Source organism: Leptonychotes weddellii, chromosome 10 (genome assembly GCF_054177405.1).
Source record: "Leptonychotes weddellii isolate Sample4059 chromosome 10, ASM5417740v2, whole genome shotgun sequence".
Lineage (NCBI taxonomy): Eukaryota > Metazoa > Chordata > Mammalia > Carnivora > Phocidae > Leptonychotes > Leptonychotes weddellii.
In genome coordinates, this window is record NC_138378.1 from 101,531,185 (window position 1) to 101,547,790 (window position 16,606).

The 16,606-nt window shown below is 41.8% G+C and overlaps 1 protein-coding gene and 1 long non-coding RNA gene across 3 annotated transcripts in view; one reads left to right on the forward strand and one right to left on the reverse strand.

The window, feature by feature from the left end:
* LOC145715962 (uncharacterized) overlaps positions 1–16,606 on the forward strand; it is a 223,205-nt gene that overhangs the window by 160,621 nt on the left and 45,978 nt on the right. The window lies entirely within an intron of this gene.
* Positions 448–15,529, reverse strand: YPEL5 (yippee like 5). 2 transcript variants are annotated; one of them, XM_081796980.1, is made up of 4 exons: positions 15,383–15,512; positions 13,939–14,125; positions 3,740–3,904; positions 448–1,991 (listed from the first exon to the last, which is right to left on the reverse strand). In XM_081796980.1, the coding sequence occupies exons 3-4, from the start codon at positions 3,878–3,880 to the stop codon at positions 1,767–1,769; spliced, it is 366 nt and encodes a 121-aa protein (XP_081653106.1). In that variant the 5' UTR covers positions 3,881–3,904; positions 13,939–14,125; positions 15,383–15,512; the 3' UTR covers positions 448–1,766. The 2 variants fall into 2 exon arrangements, with proteins under 2 accessions (XP_081653106.1, XP_081653105.1); XM_081796979.1 differs by lacking the exon at positions 13,939–14,125 and having other exon boundaries at positions 15,383–15,529.

Here is a 16,606-nt window from a genome sequence, read left to right on the forward strand (position 1 = left end):
AAATAAATAAAATCTTAAAAAAAAAAAAAAACTAAGACAAGGATCAGTGGGAAATAAGTAGTTTTGCAAAACCAATGCAAGACAAAATATACTTTATTGTGACAGCGAATGCACATAGTGCTGCAGGTAAGGCATGCTACCAGGGATCTGCATATAATCAAAGGCCAGTATGGAAATGAATGGGAATGAAAGCTGTCTCTTAAAGCTTGAAGATTTATTCCATGGTGAAGGAAAGATCATTTGTGTCCACTTATCTCAAATGCAGTATTATACACCTACTTAATCAGACACCTATGCCTCTAACCAAGAGCCGGGAAGCAAAGAAGAGAAACTTAATCTTAACTGTACTCAAGAGTCACTTCTAATATCAATGAAAGATTTTGCTAGTTGAGGCAAACATCCTTTATAGACAAAGACCTAGAGATTGAGCACTCAAACATCCATTCATACATTTAAATAATTAGCCAATTTTAATGTCATTTATTCCACCAGAAACAAATACTAGAATACCTAGAAATAGTTTGGATAAAGAAACATTTATATTTTAATACTTCATAATGTTGTACGTTTGGGGCTAAAATAACACCCTGAGTCAAATTTGATCCCTGAAGGGACCAAGTACAGTTTTAATTTCAATAGCTGAACTTCGGAGGGAAGATCTGAGAAAATAATGCTAATGACAGATCTAGTCCTTTGATGAAACTATTAGGTTCTACAGACTTATCAAAATCAACACCAAATTGAGGATAGGCTGAAAATGCTTTGCAAAGCATTATTTTTAGATAGGCTCCTTCATTTTCCCTTCTTTTAAAACAGATGCAGATGAAATGCTTTCTGCATGAACGCACACTGACATTCTGTTCAACTCTTTTCTAAATGCAGTACTATGGGTTTAAACAGTAGGCTTTAATTTAAGCACAGTAATCTCTTCTACACAGTCAATTTAGCTCGAGAGAGGAAAAGAAACACTACCATGAAAATTACTTATCAAATACTCCGCTCTTCTTTTAGAAGGTGTTTTTAAAAGCAACACAGGACCAAAAACATCCAACTATTACTTTATTTATATTACTATGCTTAAGTTACATGGAAAAGACAACCAAGCAGTTCTGCCCCATTTCAGGAAAAGTTTCCAATCAACACCAATTATGTGGTGACAAATAACTAGGAATGGTGACATCTTTGGGTCAAGACTGACAAGGAAGGATGGGCTCTGGTGCTACGGTTCATCTCCAACAAGAATATGGCACAGCGGCCAGCACAAGCCACACTAACACTGAACCTTTAGCGCTGGTCACAAAGTCGGGTCTCTTCCCTCAAGCTAGCAAATCAAGTGAAATAACGGGGTTTAAAAAACATTTTTTTAAATGAAGCCCAAATAAGTTTAAAAACCATGCTCTTGACACATTTTCCTTTCAAAATTTACATAAAACACACTTTTTCACTCTAACAGCCCAGATTTTTTTTTCCTCACATAGCCCATCATGTAGGTGCAGATAGATTATTCTGCCTCAAGATGTAAACATAGGGGAAAAAAAATTAACGGCATCTGCATAATATTCTCTCTACACACTGCTGCTGGATGGAAAATTGAAAATTAAAAAAAAAGAAAGAAAGAAAGAAAGAAAGGTTCCATCTTAGATTCTCACAACCTCTTGTTCCGCAGTTCATGAATCCGACCCTGATGCTAAGGTGACAGTGTATGTAAGTAGATTTTTGTTTTCAGTGAAGGAGACCTGGGAAAAGATGGAGTTATCTCTTTGTCTTCAAGAGTTATCAGATGGTACGTGCTCCTCGAAGCCCTCACTCTCTCGTACTAGAGCGCGTTCCAGGATCACACGGCCTTCCTTATAGCGCTGGCTGTCTTCAGTGGCGAACTCATAGATCCATCCCAGTTTGCTATTGCAGTTCTTGCAGCTCACATCTCGAACCATGTGGCGGCCAGTGAGCATGACCCGGTCTTGAACTTCACTGTACTGCAGGTTAACTACCTAAGAAACATGGGAACACAAAATTGCCAAGCCCTGTGAGTTATCTGCCAAAGAAGTACACATTATTTTGGTTGGTGCAATAAGAGCAACTTCAGAAAAGCAAACAGCAGTTGTTACTTTAGTCAAACCTACAATACCCTTCCCAAGAGCTATTTTTAGAACTTGCTGGGAAAGGCAAATATCTGGAAACTGCACTGCACTGGCCATCTAATGCAGTCTTGCATTACCGTACCATGTACTAGTCCAAGCTGCACTACTTATATATCCTGTAGTCACATTTCTGTTGCAGTGAAGAGTCCTCCACCTGGAGCCATAAAACGTTGGTTTGGATCCAACTGTTATCATTCACCATTCAATGAGGAGTTCAAATAAGGCTACCAATGAAAGAGAACCTAGTATACAACAGGTATTCCACAACTACAAAAAAGTTTGCCAAATTTGTTTCTAGACATACATTTTATATACAAACCAACTGGGACACACTAGGCCTACTACACTGTGATATAGTTTTCAAATGGGTTCAAATAATCTGTGAAGAATTTCCAGTGATTCTGAACATCCAATAATCCTCTATGCTTTACTTTTCTGTAAATGGCCATATAGTAAATATTTCTGGCTTTGAGGGCTATATGATTTTTATTTTAACTATTTAGCTCTGCTATTGTAGCACAAAAGCAGCCATAGGCAATACATACATGAATGAGCATGCTGTGCTTTATTAAACTGCATTTACAGCAACAGGTAGCTGGCCTGCCATAGTATACCAACTCCTGCTCTGTACCTAAAGAAAGATCAAGAGATCTACACTATCATTTCTTTCAGAGAAAAGCTTATTTCTAAATGGAACAGAGGGGTGTCCACTGGGAAGTCTAGCTGACCTTTAAGAGCAGTACCCTGGACTAGTTCTGCCCCTTAGCCTAAAAGATTTGGAAATTCAACTCTGCTAATACACATCAGACTCCAGGAGGCAGAATCACATCAACCAATCTTATTTCATTTCATTTTTTAAAAGATTTTATTTATTTATTTGACAGAGAGAGACACAGTCCGAGAAGAAACACAAGCAGGGGGAGTGGGAGAGGGAGAAGCAGGCTCCCAGCTGAGCGGGGAGCCCCATGTAGGGCTCGATCCCAGAACCCTGGGATCATGACCCGAGCCGAAGGCAGACGCTTAATCGACTGAGCCACCCAGGCGCCCCTCACATCAACCAATTTTAGAGCAAGCCAGAAATCAGAGAAGCAGACAGACTAGTCATTAATTTGTAAATCAGGGAACACTCTTCCTGTTGGCATGCAGTAAGCCACAACATAATCAGGATGACTGGTGAGCATAAATTAGAGCAAGGGAAGTTGATTAGATGATCTTTATTCACTTGCACTGTCAAACTATGAAAGCTTAACGCAGCTCTCCCTAGGATAAATCAGTAACATGGATATAGGGGTACTTCTGCCCCTTCTTCCATAGTCTGTGAAGTCACTACTAAATTCTTACACTGAATGTTTCATGAAGCAATGGAGATTGCCCTTCTTATTGTAACACAGTCTTCAAACTTCCACAGTGAAACTTCACATTCTAGGAATGCCTTCCTGAGGTCCCAAAGACAAGCTAGTGGACACTTTCCTGCATACAGATTACAGCTCTCATTCGGACTCTTCCTGCTATCTCCAAGCTCTGAGGGATATTCTGGTATTGCTGTCAAATATATCCACTGAACTCACTTAGGAAATGAAGCTGGTTTTCCCACCAACCTTGTTAAAAAGAAATGCTCTGCCAGTGGCGCCTGTGAACCGAGTGGAGATGAGCTCTGAGCGGTTGGTCAGGATTGTATCGCAATTTGCACAAGAAAACAGACGGGTACCACCGATATGATCGAGGAAAATTCTGCCCATTTTTATAGCTGAAGTTCTAAAAACCTAGGAGCAAATGGAAAAGAACAAGAAAGCATTAGGATTAAAAAAAATTGTTGGTATCTACTTGGTGGGGGTCACAGAGAACCATTTATATATATATAATGATCTCTGCTTTGTAGTTCTTAGTATGGGAAGTAGTTGACTCTGTGCTAAAGGATCCAAGGTTCATGCACTGAACAAACGAACAGGCATACCAAGCTAAGAACTGTTTAGAAGCAGTGAGCCAAGGAAGCAAACATGTTTAGGCAAGGCTGGAACAGTATCACTTCTCTTTTGGCTGGTATGACAAACACAGGAAGAAACTGGAGTATCAGAAACCGAATAATGAGAAGCACAGGCAGAAATGTGAGAAAAAAGGCTTTAGCCTAAGTGTTAAGGGTACATTCTGAGCATATGTAATCTGAGGAAAGACTTGTGGGGCACGTGTGGGGGATCACAAGAGTAGAAAAAGGGGCAATCAGAAATGGGAAGAGGGTAGTCCCGGTTAAGAGAGGGGCAGCTCCGGCCATCAGGCACCCTACAATCCCGGAGGGGGGATGGCACTAACAGCAGTATGGTAGGAGTCTGTGGGGGCACTGTACTCGGTGCTTCTCTTGTTTCAGAATCATCCCAACAACTCTGTGAGGTTATCACCCCCATTTCATAAATTATCCACGGTTATTAACTGATCAAAGGTCACACAGCTTTCAAGTACAGAAAATCATCACTGGAATGCAGTTCACCCACCCTAAAGCCAAAATTCTTGCATTACCCTGGTATAAGGCTAGGAAAACAAGCACAGAAAAGAAGGGAAAGATAAGCCATTATTACATAACTTATATTTAAGAAACCATACTGATTCAATAAATCACAGAAGTGCTGAAACATTGAAACAAGAAGCTTTGAAACCCAGATTCTGAAAACAAGGATAATCACACTTCAGTATTTCAAAAGTTAGAGTTAGTATGTGCAACTCCTTGAATTCACAGCAATTAATCCCCTTAAGCACTATTTTTTAAAGATGTAGATATAGTCAAGAATACACTACAGCTCTCATTAAATAAAGAATTTATTCCTGGTATAGTTTTCAGCTCCTGTGTTTTAAATATTTCTATCACCTATCTTTAAAATGGCATGCAGAGCTGATGCAGCTGCCACTATGAAAACAAACCCTACAATCTATGTTTGTAGTACGAATCCACTGTCATTTTAAATTTGGGGAAATTTCATTACAAGTTAAAAATTCCATCATTCCTTCTTACATCTGTGAACTTCCTTTAGTTATTAGGCAGTCCTAATGTCACCAAAAAAGTCATCACAAAGATTATGATGATTTCCATTAAACATTTTGATATGGAAGTTTAATAAGAAAAACAAATGGTAAATACAATTAAAATTTGTGGCTAGTGAAAGGAAAACCACTGCCCATTAACAAACATGTCAATGAATAAACCCTGGGTGAAAACAAGACTTAAGAAATATTTAGCTTTTTGATTACATTTCTGCAAAATGACAACAGAAGAGTTACTATTGTTTCACCAGCCTTTAAAATGATAGCACTACTTTTTTCAGATGCTTAAGAACACAGTATTTGTTACATAAAGGTCAGAGCTTGCAAATTTTAGGCCTGCAGGCTGAACTCATTTGGTGGCATAGGGATAAAACAGTGAACAAAACAAATAACCCTTCCCTTATGAAACATGTGCACATGTTTAATTTGGCCGACAAAGTTTTTTATTAATAAAAAACACCTGGGCCACCATCAAACATGAAAGATTGCATTAAAGAGCCTATGTTTTGTTTTGTTTTTTAAATAGGGAGATCTGGCCCACAGGGCATGTGTTCTCCTGTGGCAACAATGACTGGAGGTGACTGGTAGCTGCACTCCCCCAAGGTCATTGGGTCTGCTCAGTCACCACTTTGCATCACATAATTACTTCCCCTGTAAGACATCTGGGTTTATGACTCTTCACATAACCACAGCATACAACAACTTGTGAGCAGGTGATCTGGGTCATGTTTCTTACAGCTGCTCAACTACAGAAAGTCATCAACAGCAAGGTTTTACAGTCTCACCTCTTAAGACAGTCCTCAGATTCCATAATTCTCTGAAAACCAGTATAGTGCAGTGATTTAGCCTCCTGCTTGGGCTTCTGAGACTCGTTACTTTAAAGCGAATTTTCCTTCAAACTTTTAAATATTCATATTGTAACTTCTTTCAACCATAATGCAGTATTAACTAGATGTTTTTGAACTGGCCATGGCAGACACAAGGCCGCTGTGGAAAATGTACTGAGACTTCAAAATGAACTCTCCCTGTACCCTCTGCCTACATCATTCTATCTTTAACTCAAAATTACCATATAGCTGTGACCATTTGCTACTGGATACAGGCAATCTCTTCATTCCTAAATGGGGTAAAGAGATTTAACATGTTTTTTCTTCCTTGCTTCAAATTCAGTCTATTTTTTACTTTTACCCAAGTATTTTTACTGGATTCAATTATATGATTCATTACCAAGACCAAAAATATCTGTGCAGAATCACTATTCCTAGTTGTGATTTCCATTTATAGAGTACTATATATGGATATAAAACTGTAAAATTAGTTATTTGCCAAAAAAGATAGGCTAGAATGCCATGGAATCTAGCAAAAGCAAGCAAAACGTCCCTTTCTATCAAAGGTCTGATCTTTAGGAAGTAGAAAAACCTCTGCAGGGTCATTAGGTTCTAGGTGTTAAGCCTTAGTTTTGCAGGGCTAGAGACTCGACCTACTGACTCTCACTATCCAAATTCTCAAGAGGCTGTTATCAATCAGAATGCCACTTTATATTTAAGGAGAAAGGTCATTAAAAAGCTAAGACGTAGTGCCTGAATCAGACTCCTTGGACCTGGAGGATATACTGAACTCTGCCTTAGACCTAGTAATTATTTAGTGTCTACACTGTATGGGACACTAGGTCACATTCCACATTTAATCCTGACAGTTTTTTAATCGTCACCCTATTTTTGCAGAGGAAGAAATAAAGTCTATGTGACTTCCTGACACTGGCCAAGCTGGAGCCTGAATGAAACCTTGCTCCAGTTGTTCTTTTCCCTCTCCTCATTCTCTAGTGACCAGAGGGCTGCCAGATTCATGGCCTTTCTCCTCAGATTTATCATGTACCCTTCCTGCCTCCATGCTGATCCCTCCTGTATTTCCTTTCTTAGGTGGTGGCCAGTTCGAAAGACATACTCTCCTAAACTAGTAAACCCTGGCAACCTCTCACAAAACGTCCCAAATCACTTTTGGAGGTCTTTCCTCCTTCCCCAGCAATGTCTTAATTCAAATTCTCATCCCTTCTAGATAAACCTCTTGTGGCCAGGGAGTGTATATTATTAAATGCAATGCACATTCACAGGTACCCCTATATTTGTGCTAAATTTGATAGCACTACAAAAATAAGGTCAAAGGCATGTGCTTTAGCCATCTCTCTCTTTTTTTTTTTTTCAAGAGAGGGAGAAGGAGAGAGAGAGAGGAGAGGGGCAGAGGAAGAGAGAGAGAATTCCAAGCAAGCTCCACACCTAGCATGGAGACGACTTGGGGCTTGATCTCACCACCCTGAGATCACACCTGAGCCCAAATCGACGGAGCCAACCAGGTGCCCCACATCTTTTTCTAAGAGCTCATACAGACCACTCCTCTACAACCTTGGAAACTTTTCTTCTGACAAAATAGAATATAGCTAATTCTTTTAGCAAAAAAGTCCCCAGATTTTTAAAGGAATAATTTACACACCATAAAATTTAGCCACTGTTTAAGTATACAATTGAATGATTTTTAGTAGATTTATAAGGTTGTGCCACTACTTTCTATCACCTCCCCAAAATGCCCACAAAGCCCTCTGCAGTCACAGGTAACCAGTGATCTACTTTCTATTTTTGTTTTTACATTCAAAATATTTCCCAGATATGCTAAGTCTCTTGCTTAGACTTAGAAGAGTTCCAAATCTCTTCAGCCACATATTTTAAAAACACCTTAAAATTGAGCTTTTACACATGACTAATGTTCTCTGTGTTGACTCTAGGGGCACCTTACTGTGTCTCTAAGTAATAAAATACATGCTTTGGTATCTGTCAGTGCTGAAGTTCAAGTTTATAACGAAAACTAGGGCCAAACTCATCATAGCTAAAGTTTTAAGATGCTTTCTTCCTTTTTACAATCTCAAGCAAAAAACAGTAAAAATCTTAATTTTAATAAGTACCATTTCCCAGATAATCTTATAAATAAGTCCTCTTTGGTACTAGCTTTTCTTACTTCCAGGTTATTAAAATCGTTAAAAGCTTGAAATAAGTACCAAACATGGTTGTTTACTAGGAGCCTATTATCAGTTTATCTGAAATTAATGGAAACTGAAGGGCCAGGTTGAAAATGTAAGTGAAATTCATAGATGGTCTAAAGATCACATTTTAGTAATTGTTTCAATTTCCTTCCCCCTTCAACAGTATATTTAGCTAGCTAGAATTTTCCATTTCTATTTTAATAGGATACCCTGGTGAAGCAATCACATTTTTGAACCTCTACCTTTTTATAGAATTTTTAAAAAATTCACAGGATTTACAGGATCTGTAAGAGAAAAAAAGTTTTGCTTTGAAAAATTCACAAAATACAATGTCTCCAGGAATGTGTAACAGTTGACCCTTGAACAATGTGGGGGGTGGTGGTTAAGGATGTCAACCACGCGCCCCCCCTGCACAGTGGAAAATCTGCATATAACCACTGACTCCCCAAAAACTTAATAGGCTATTGTTGACCCGAAGCCTTACTGACAACATAAACATAAGCGTCAAATAACACCTTCTGTATGTTGAAAGCATTATATACTGTATTCTTACAATAAAGCTAGAACAGAAAACATTACAAAAACTATGAAAAAATACATCTACAGTACCGTATTTATCGAAAAATCCACACATAAGCAGACTCATGCAGTTCCAACCTGTGTCCGAAGTCAACTATTTCAAAAATTAGACAATATGGACTATTTAATTTCCTACTTTGAGTCCAAGTCAATAAAACAACTCTCTAAAAATGTCTATTTTTAGTTGAGATTTAAGGGTTTTTTTTTTTAAAGCAGTTTTAGGTTCACAGCAAAAAAACACGTGCCAAGATTTTTCTCTTTAAGAAATCCATGAAGGGCAGGTTTTTGTATCCATATAAGTTTTTGGTTCCTTTGGGTAAATACCAAGGAGTACAACTGCTGGATCATATGCCAAGTCTTCCAAAGTGGCTGTACCATTTTACCTTCCCACCAGTAGGGAATGAAAGTTCCTGTTACTCTACACATCCTCTTCAGCATTTGATGATGTCAGTGTTCAGGATTTTGGCCATTCCAATCGATGTGTGTGCAGGGGTATCTCGTTTTAATTTGCATTTCCCTAATGGCATATGATATGGAGCACCTTTTCATATGCTATTTGCCATTTTTAAAATCAGGTAGTTTTCTTTTTGTTGAGTTTTTAAGAGTTCTTTGTATATACTGGATAAGACCTTTATCCGACATCTTTGCAAATTTTTTCTCCCAGCCTGTGGCTTATCTTCTTGCGCTCTTGATGTCTTTTGCACAGAAGTTTTTAATTTTAATGAAGTCCAGCTTATCAATTATTTCTTTCATGGATTATGTCTTTGGTGTTGTATTTAGAAAGTCACTGCTATACAAAATGCCATCTAGATTTTCTCCTATGTTATCTTCTAGGAGTTTTATAGTTTTGCATTTTACATGTAGGTCTGTGACTGATTTTAATTTTTGTGAATGAGATGTAAGGTCTGTGTCTAAATTTTTTTTTTTGCATGTGGAGGTCGTTATTTTAGCACTGGTTTATTGAAAATACTATCTACATGAGGAAATTGAAAATGAAACTGTATTTCATTTCCACTGTATTGCCTTTGCACCTGTCAAGTATCAGTTCATGATATTTATGTGGATCTCTTTCTGGGCTCTCTGTTCTGTTCCATTGATCTATTTGTCTACTCTTTGGTCAAAACCATACTGTCTTGATTACTGTAACTTTATATTAAGTCTTAAAGTCAGGTAGTGTCAGTCTTCTAGTCTCTTTCAATATCGTATTGGCTATTCTTTTGCCTCTCTATAGAAACTTTAGAATCAGTTTGTTGATATTCACAAAGTAACTTGTTGGGATTTTGATTGGTATTGCACTGAATCCAAAATTGGGAATAACTAATAGTGTGACAACACTGAGTCTTCCTATCTATGAACATGTTGTCTCTCCATTTATTTCATTCTTGATTTCATTTTTTTTTTTTAAGATTTTATTTATTTATTTGACAGAGAGAGAGACACAGTGAGAGAGAGAACACAAGCAGGGGGAGTGGGAGAGGGAGAAGCAGGCTTCCCACCAAGCAGGGAGCCCGATGCGGGGCTTGATCTCAGGACCCCGGGATCATGACCTGAGCTGAAGGCAGACGCTCAACCGACTGAGCCACCCAGGCGCCCCTCTTGATTTCATTTATTTTTCCTCATATAGATCTTGTAACATTTTGTTAGATTTATACCCAGGTATTTCATTTTTTTGGATGCTAAATGTTATTGTTTTTCATTTCAAATTCTACTTGTTCACAGCTAATATATATATATGCATACACACACACACACACAAAATCAATGACAAATACGGTATCTTGTTCTTTGGCTCATTGCTATATACTTTCCTTAAAAGCAGAGGTCAGCAAACTAAGGCCTGTGGGTAAAATTCAAGTTCACCACCAGTTTCTGAATGGCCCACAAGCTAAGAATGGTTTTTATGCTTTTAAATGGTAGGAAAAAGACATCAAAAGATTATTTTGTGACACATGAGAACTACATGAAATTCAAATTTGCGTCCCTAAATAAAGTTTTATTGGGACACAGCCACATCCATTTGTTTATACTGGAAAGCTCTCTCACTGCCATAGCAGAGTCTTGAATAGTTGTGGCTGAAACCTTATGGCTTGTAAAATTCACAATATTCACTATCTGGCCCCTGACAAAGTATGCTGACCCCTGTTAAAAACGCTTTCAGATGGCAAAAAGGGCTTTTCATTTAGAAAGCAGTCTTTCTCAGTAAAAAAGTAAACTTAGTTGGCACTCAGATTTAAGGATCAACAGGAGTATTAAGACAGGATCAATTTAATCCTGCTCCCCTTTTCTTCAGGTATTCCTAGCTAAAATCTTTAACTTTCTATAATCAGATCAGCTCTAAAAAGATTGCAAAAATAAATTATACCACCTAGCTGCTGCTTCCTTCTCTCCGCATCCCCAGGATTTAAACAATGTGGCCCAGATATTTGATTTCTGAAATCAGACAGCCTGGGTTCAAATCTCAGCTCTGCCCCTTAAAAGCTGTGTAAACTTTGGATAAGGTATCCTCTGCTTCTTCATCTGTAAAATGAAGATACCAGTATCCATCTCTGAGTTGTGAGAATTCAATGCAGATTATACATTATGAGAATAGTGCCCGGCATACCATAAATGTTAAACAAAGGTAATGCAGTAAAATTAGATTTCCTTCATCCACATTCCCCACCCCAACTTCCCCATCCTATTAAAGAGGAAGAAGGCGGACGCCTGGGTGGCTCTGTCGGTCAGCCTTCGGCTCAGGTTATGATCCCAGGGTCCTAGGATCAAGTCCTCCATCAGGCTCCCTGCTCCCCGCTCTCCTCCATGCTCATGCTCTGTCTCTCTCTCAAATAAATAAAATCTCTTAAAAAAAAAAAAAAAGAAGGAAGAAAGCAAAACACAGAATATGAGACAAATAACAATTAACTGGCTTCACCTCATGTTAATTACTGCAAAGCTAAGCGAAGAGGTGACAGAAATTACAAGCAACAGGAAAGTTAGAAACCTTCTGAAGCATCTCAAATTCTCATTGTCACAGTTCCAACCCTCCTTGTAATTAATAATCCAGTTGGGATCCAACCCTGGCAGGTAGATTTGGCCAAAGAAAGCATCACACTGCCCAGCCCTAAAAATACCAGGGAGAATAGTAGGTATTGATTTGCATCTGTAAGGACCCACTGATGAGAAAAACACCCTGTTCACAGACTTTTCCTCTGTAAAGCAATTATTTCCTCAGGGCATTTCCATGGACCACAGAACAGACAATACTGGGACTCTACCTATTGCTGGACAAGTGAGTGGGGTTTTTCCAATGCCAGGAGGTGGTTGACAAATGCAACCTACAAAGACTCTCTCCAGCAGGGAACTGAATGTGCGGAGGCCTAGTGCAGAAAGGGTTCAAGAAATCTGCTCTTCCAGAGGAAATTGTGTTTTGCGATGGTTCTGATAAAATGAAAACACACTGAAGCATGTTTATCTGTTTTTCAGTCTCTCCCCTCTCCAAGACAAAAGAAGGAACAAAACCTAAAGACTTTTAATAGTTTTGGGTCGATTACTATAATTAACATTTAATGCTATTGTTCTCTCATCAACTATTTTCATACTGACTTGTGACTAAATTCTATTTAAAACTTAAAAGGGAGAAAATAAATTGAGTTCAATCCATAAAACCAATTTACCAATTTTTGTACAAAATATTTACCAAGCCAAGGTTTCAGTGACAAGCGAAAGCTCTGTTTTCCTCTTGTTCTCTTGAAATACCCGACCAGTTTCCTTTGCTGTGTCAAATGATGTTCTGGTTATGGAATCAGGTCTTCAATGGGCAGTAACCTGTACTTTTGTTTTTGTCCTTCAAATAATGCCTTTGTTGTTGAATGTTTTCCAGGTTTACTATATTTCTATTAATACTTATTGTTTAGTCATCACTAGAAAATAAGAGTAGTTATGTAACTCAGTGAGGCAGCTAAACTGAGTTGGTAATCTCCCCAAAACACCCCATTGGCAGGACAAATTCGAGATCTCTCATTTGTTGTGATGCAATACTATGAGTCAAAAAAGCCTTATTGGGTGGACTAGAGTATAAATTAACTGTCTGGTTTCCTGATTAAGGTGTCAAGTAACAAATTCATGTCATAGCTAAGGTTCAGTTCCTACATTACCCAGATATTAGGACAGGATTACCAGAGAAACAGATAATGATTTATATAGCCATTTAGGCTCTATAAAACCTAAAATGGTATTTTGGGCACAAATGTATTTAGGACTATCTTCACATCTCATGAATATATTTAGAACTAGCTTTCACATCTCATGAACATATTTAGGACTATGTTGGAGGGTAGTGTCTAATTTAATATCTTCTTTTTAGACTTAATTTTGGCTTTATTTCCCTTCCCTTTTGTTTCTAAACCTTTTTCTCTCTTCTACCACTTCAGTAGAGCAAAAGGCAAATAAGTGGGGAAAGGTCCTTGATGATCCAACCATATATTATTTTTAGAAACCACATGTATGTTACTAACCATTTTGGAAAAGTTGTTTTCTAAAAATTCAATTTCCATAGTTCCCCTGTATAGAATTAAATAATTTACTTGAGCACATTTTATTATCTCCCTCCCCTACAGATAAGATGGTTGCTAGAGATACTTAAAAAGAAAGTCAACCAGTAGGCCTATAGTGGGCACTGAGATGGGTGAGGATATGATAAAGTTAGATATGTCCTTCCCAAGGAGGTACATTCTACCTGGTGTTCCACTACGTTCACAGAAAGATAATGGGATAAATGGAAAAATACATTGTGTGCCAAATTCCACAAGCTCCACCTTCTCACTATTTGTAAATGCTCCAGGCCTGTTTTTCCTTCCAGGCCTTTCTGCCCAAAAGCCACCCAAAGACTCTCCCATTTTCTAGGTCTAAGCAATACCAATCCATTTAAGAATGCTTCCCACTTCACTCTTACCCACTGCCCTATTTTGAAACTCCCATGACACTCATTTCATACTTTAGTAACACGTACGTTTGTCCTGTTATTACTCAATTTCATTTGTCTATGACTTTTTACTAAGCTACAGGCTTCTAGAGAAAAGTTCTTGGTAACTTCCTTCTTATCTAACACAGTACAAATATGCAATCAAGTCTTAGGAGAGGAATCCACCAAGATACTTCACATCTGGCAGAAATATTTACCCTGGGAACACTTCGTGTATTTTGGTTCGTCTGTGTTGGAACGCTGCTGCAACACTGTATACATGGCCACGCAAAGTGAGCTAATATCCTATTACCCCCAGTGTGACTTCACCAGCAAGTCTAGTTTTCCAAAACACAAGGTTAGCTAGCCTGAGGCTACTTCAGGTTTTCCATCTGTCAAGGAGACCTGGAATAAAAATCCTCAGATTACCGACAGGGCTCTGTAAACAGAAAAAGTTTAAAAATAAATGAGCTGTACACCTTCCCAGACTCTCTCCCCTGAAGGGGGGGGGGGGAGATTAATAGGTGTCACGATTAAACAGATCTTTCGGTAGCAGTTCCGTTTTCCAACGCCCGCTGTTCACAATACTCATTGTCCTACCTAGCTACCTCGAAGGAGGGCAGAATAAAGGGGCTGCGAGAGCACGCCCACCCTCCCACCCGCGGGGCGAGGCCGGGCGCGACCCGCAGCCGCCCAGACCCCGCCAGCCGCCGCGGCCCCAGCTGGCCCCAGCTGATTGCGGGCACGTGACGCCACGGGCCAATCGGGAGGGGCGGGGCCGAGCGCGGCGCGGCCTCCTCCCGCACCACAAACACTGGCCGGAAACAGCTGAGCGGGCGGCGGCGCGGGGTCCCGGCCTGGCCGCCGTGGCGCGGGGACGCCCGACAGCCGTCCAACAGTCGCACCCGGCCCTCCGCCGGGCCAGCGGGGCCCCACGCTCGCTTCTGGGGCCAGCCTGCGAGCTACAGGGCAGGGTGGCCGACATTCACCAGGCGGGGCAGACACAAAGCCAACACGGCCCCCCGCCCGGAGCTAGTGCCAGGGGGCCGGGACGGTGGCTCTTTTTCAAGAGGGGCCGCGCCGCGGCGTAATCACGGCTCCGCAGCTCGGAACCGAGTTCGGACTTCACTCGGGGGCCGGGGGCGCGGCGAGGCTGCCGAGGAGCAGGCCTCCGGACATCTGCGGTGGCGCGGAATCCCGGCGCGCCCCCGACACTGCGGCGGGGACGCGGCCCGTGGGGGCGGGGCAGGCGGGGGGTGGGGGTGGGGGGGGACCGCCGGCCAAACTGCCCGCGGAAGGGCCTCCTAGGCGGCGCCGGGGAACTGGCCGGCGGGAGGGCGCGGGCGCCGAGCTGAGGGGTCGCGGCTGTTGCGGTCGCGCCGGTTGTCCCGGCTGCGCGGCGGGGGCGGGCCGACGGCGGCCGCCGCGCCTGGGCCTCACAAAGAGGAAACAGCCCAGCGCGCAGCCCCGGCAATGGGGCCCGCCCAGAGGGGTCGAGGGCGGCCGCGCTGGGACCCCGGGGGGAGCCCGACAAGGAAGAGGCACTTCCTGCCTGAGTCCCCCCGCCCCGGGCCGATCCCGGAGTGCTTCGAAGCCGTCGGCCCGGAGGGCTCCTCAGCCCCCGTCGGGCTCCGAGCCCAGCCCCCCACCCACCGCACTCACCCCAAGCGGCTGTGAGATCCGCGGCCGCCAGCGGCTCTTCGCTCCTCAGCTGGGATGAAGCCCCTCGGCCACCGAGTCTCCAGGTTTAGTCAGGCCCTGGCCTTGGCCCCGCCTCTCCCTGGTTGGGCCTCGGCGTCAATCACTCAGCATAGCTCCGCCCTTCGAACAGTCTGCTCTCCCGGTTGGCCCAGAACCCCCTTCATTTCTAGGCCCCGCCCCCATCCCCGGCACCCTGCCCCTTCCGCTGGGCCCCGCCCCTTCCCTGGTTCACCCTCCCCCACTCCCTCTCCCCTCCGCGTCGCTGCCCACCCCTCCCAGAAGCCGCAGACACAGGGCGAGCTCCCGCAGCTCGCCCCGCCCCTGACTCTACTCCTCGTACTCGTACAGCCAATCAAAGAGGCTAACTCTGCCCCTTCTCCGGAGGCGGCCAATGTGGAGAGACTTAGGATCCACCTCCTTCCCAGCTGAGAGCACACAACACAGCATCCACGTGAGTCAGCTTCTTAAAGGAGAAGGCTCAGCCTTTCTAACTGCGGCAGTTGTAAGACATGGCGCGTCATCAGCCTCACCAGGTGGTGGCTAAGGCCTAGCTTTTTGAGGCCCAGTGATGACAAATGAAAACAACAGGCTGTTTTTCTAGGCAAAGCAGGTGCCTAGATAGTTAAAACCTTACCGTGTCATTAGTTTCTTTGAGATTGCTTACTTTTGTCATGCCTTATAGAGGGCCACCTTTTATTTACAAACCCCAAACCCTTTGAATCTCGGCGTATAGGAAATCCTGAAGAATGTCTATGGAAAAAGGCATTTTTCAAGTGTGCCCGACTGAATTTACAACTCTCTTGAGTTTTCTCTTGGTAGTGGAAGTGATTATCAAGAAGATGAGAAAATTCTACATGGAGATATTCTACCTCTGAAAGTCTGAGATTTGTTGAAGAGGGTAGCTGTTCCCCCTAACCCTCATCAACGCCTAAGATAGAAGGTTTTGCATCTCATCTTATTTGAGTTTCCCAGGTAATTACATTAATGATCTTTGGATGAAAGATCAGGATGAAGCATAAGTATTTGATGATGCCTCGTTCTCTGGCAAAAAAAGTGAAGACTAACATTTGAGGTTCATCTGCAAGGTGTTTAAAGCCATCTTTAGTGGGATAGAGGTTTTGAAGCAAATCCTAACAAATCCTAGTTTGACTTCTCATCAACCTCAAAATCACCAGTATTTTCATG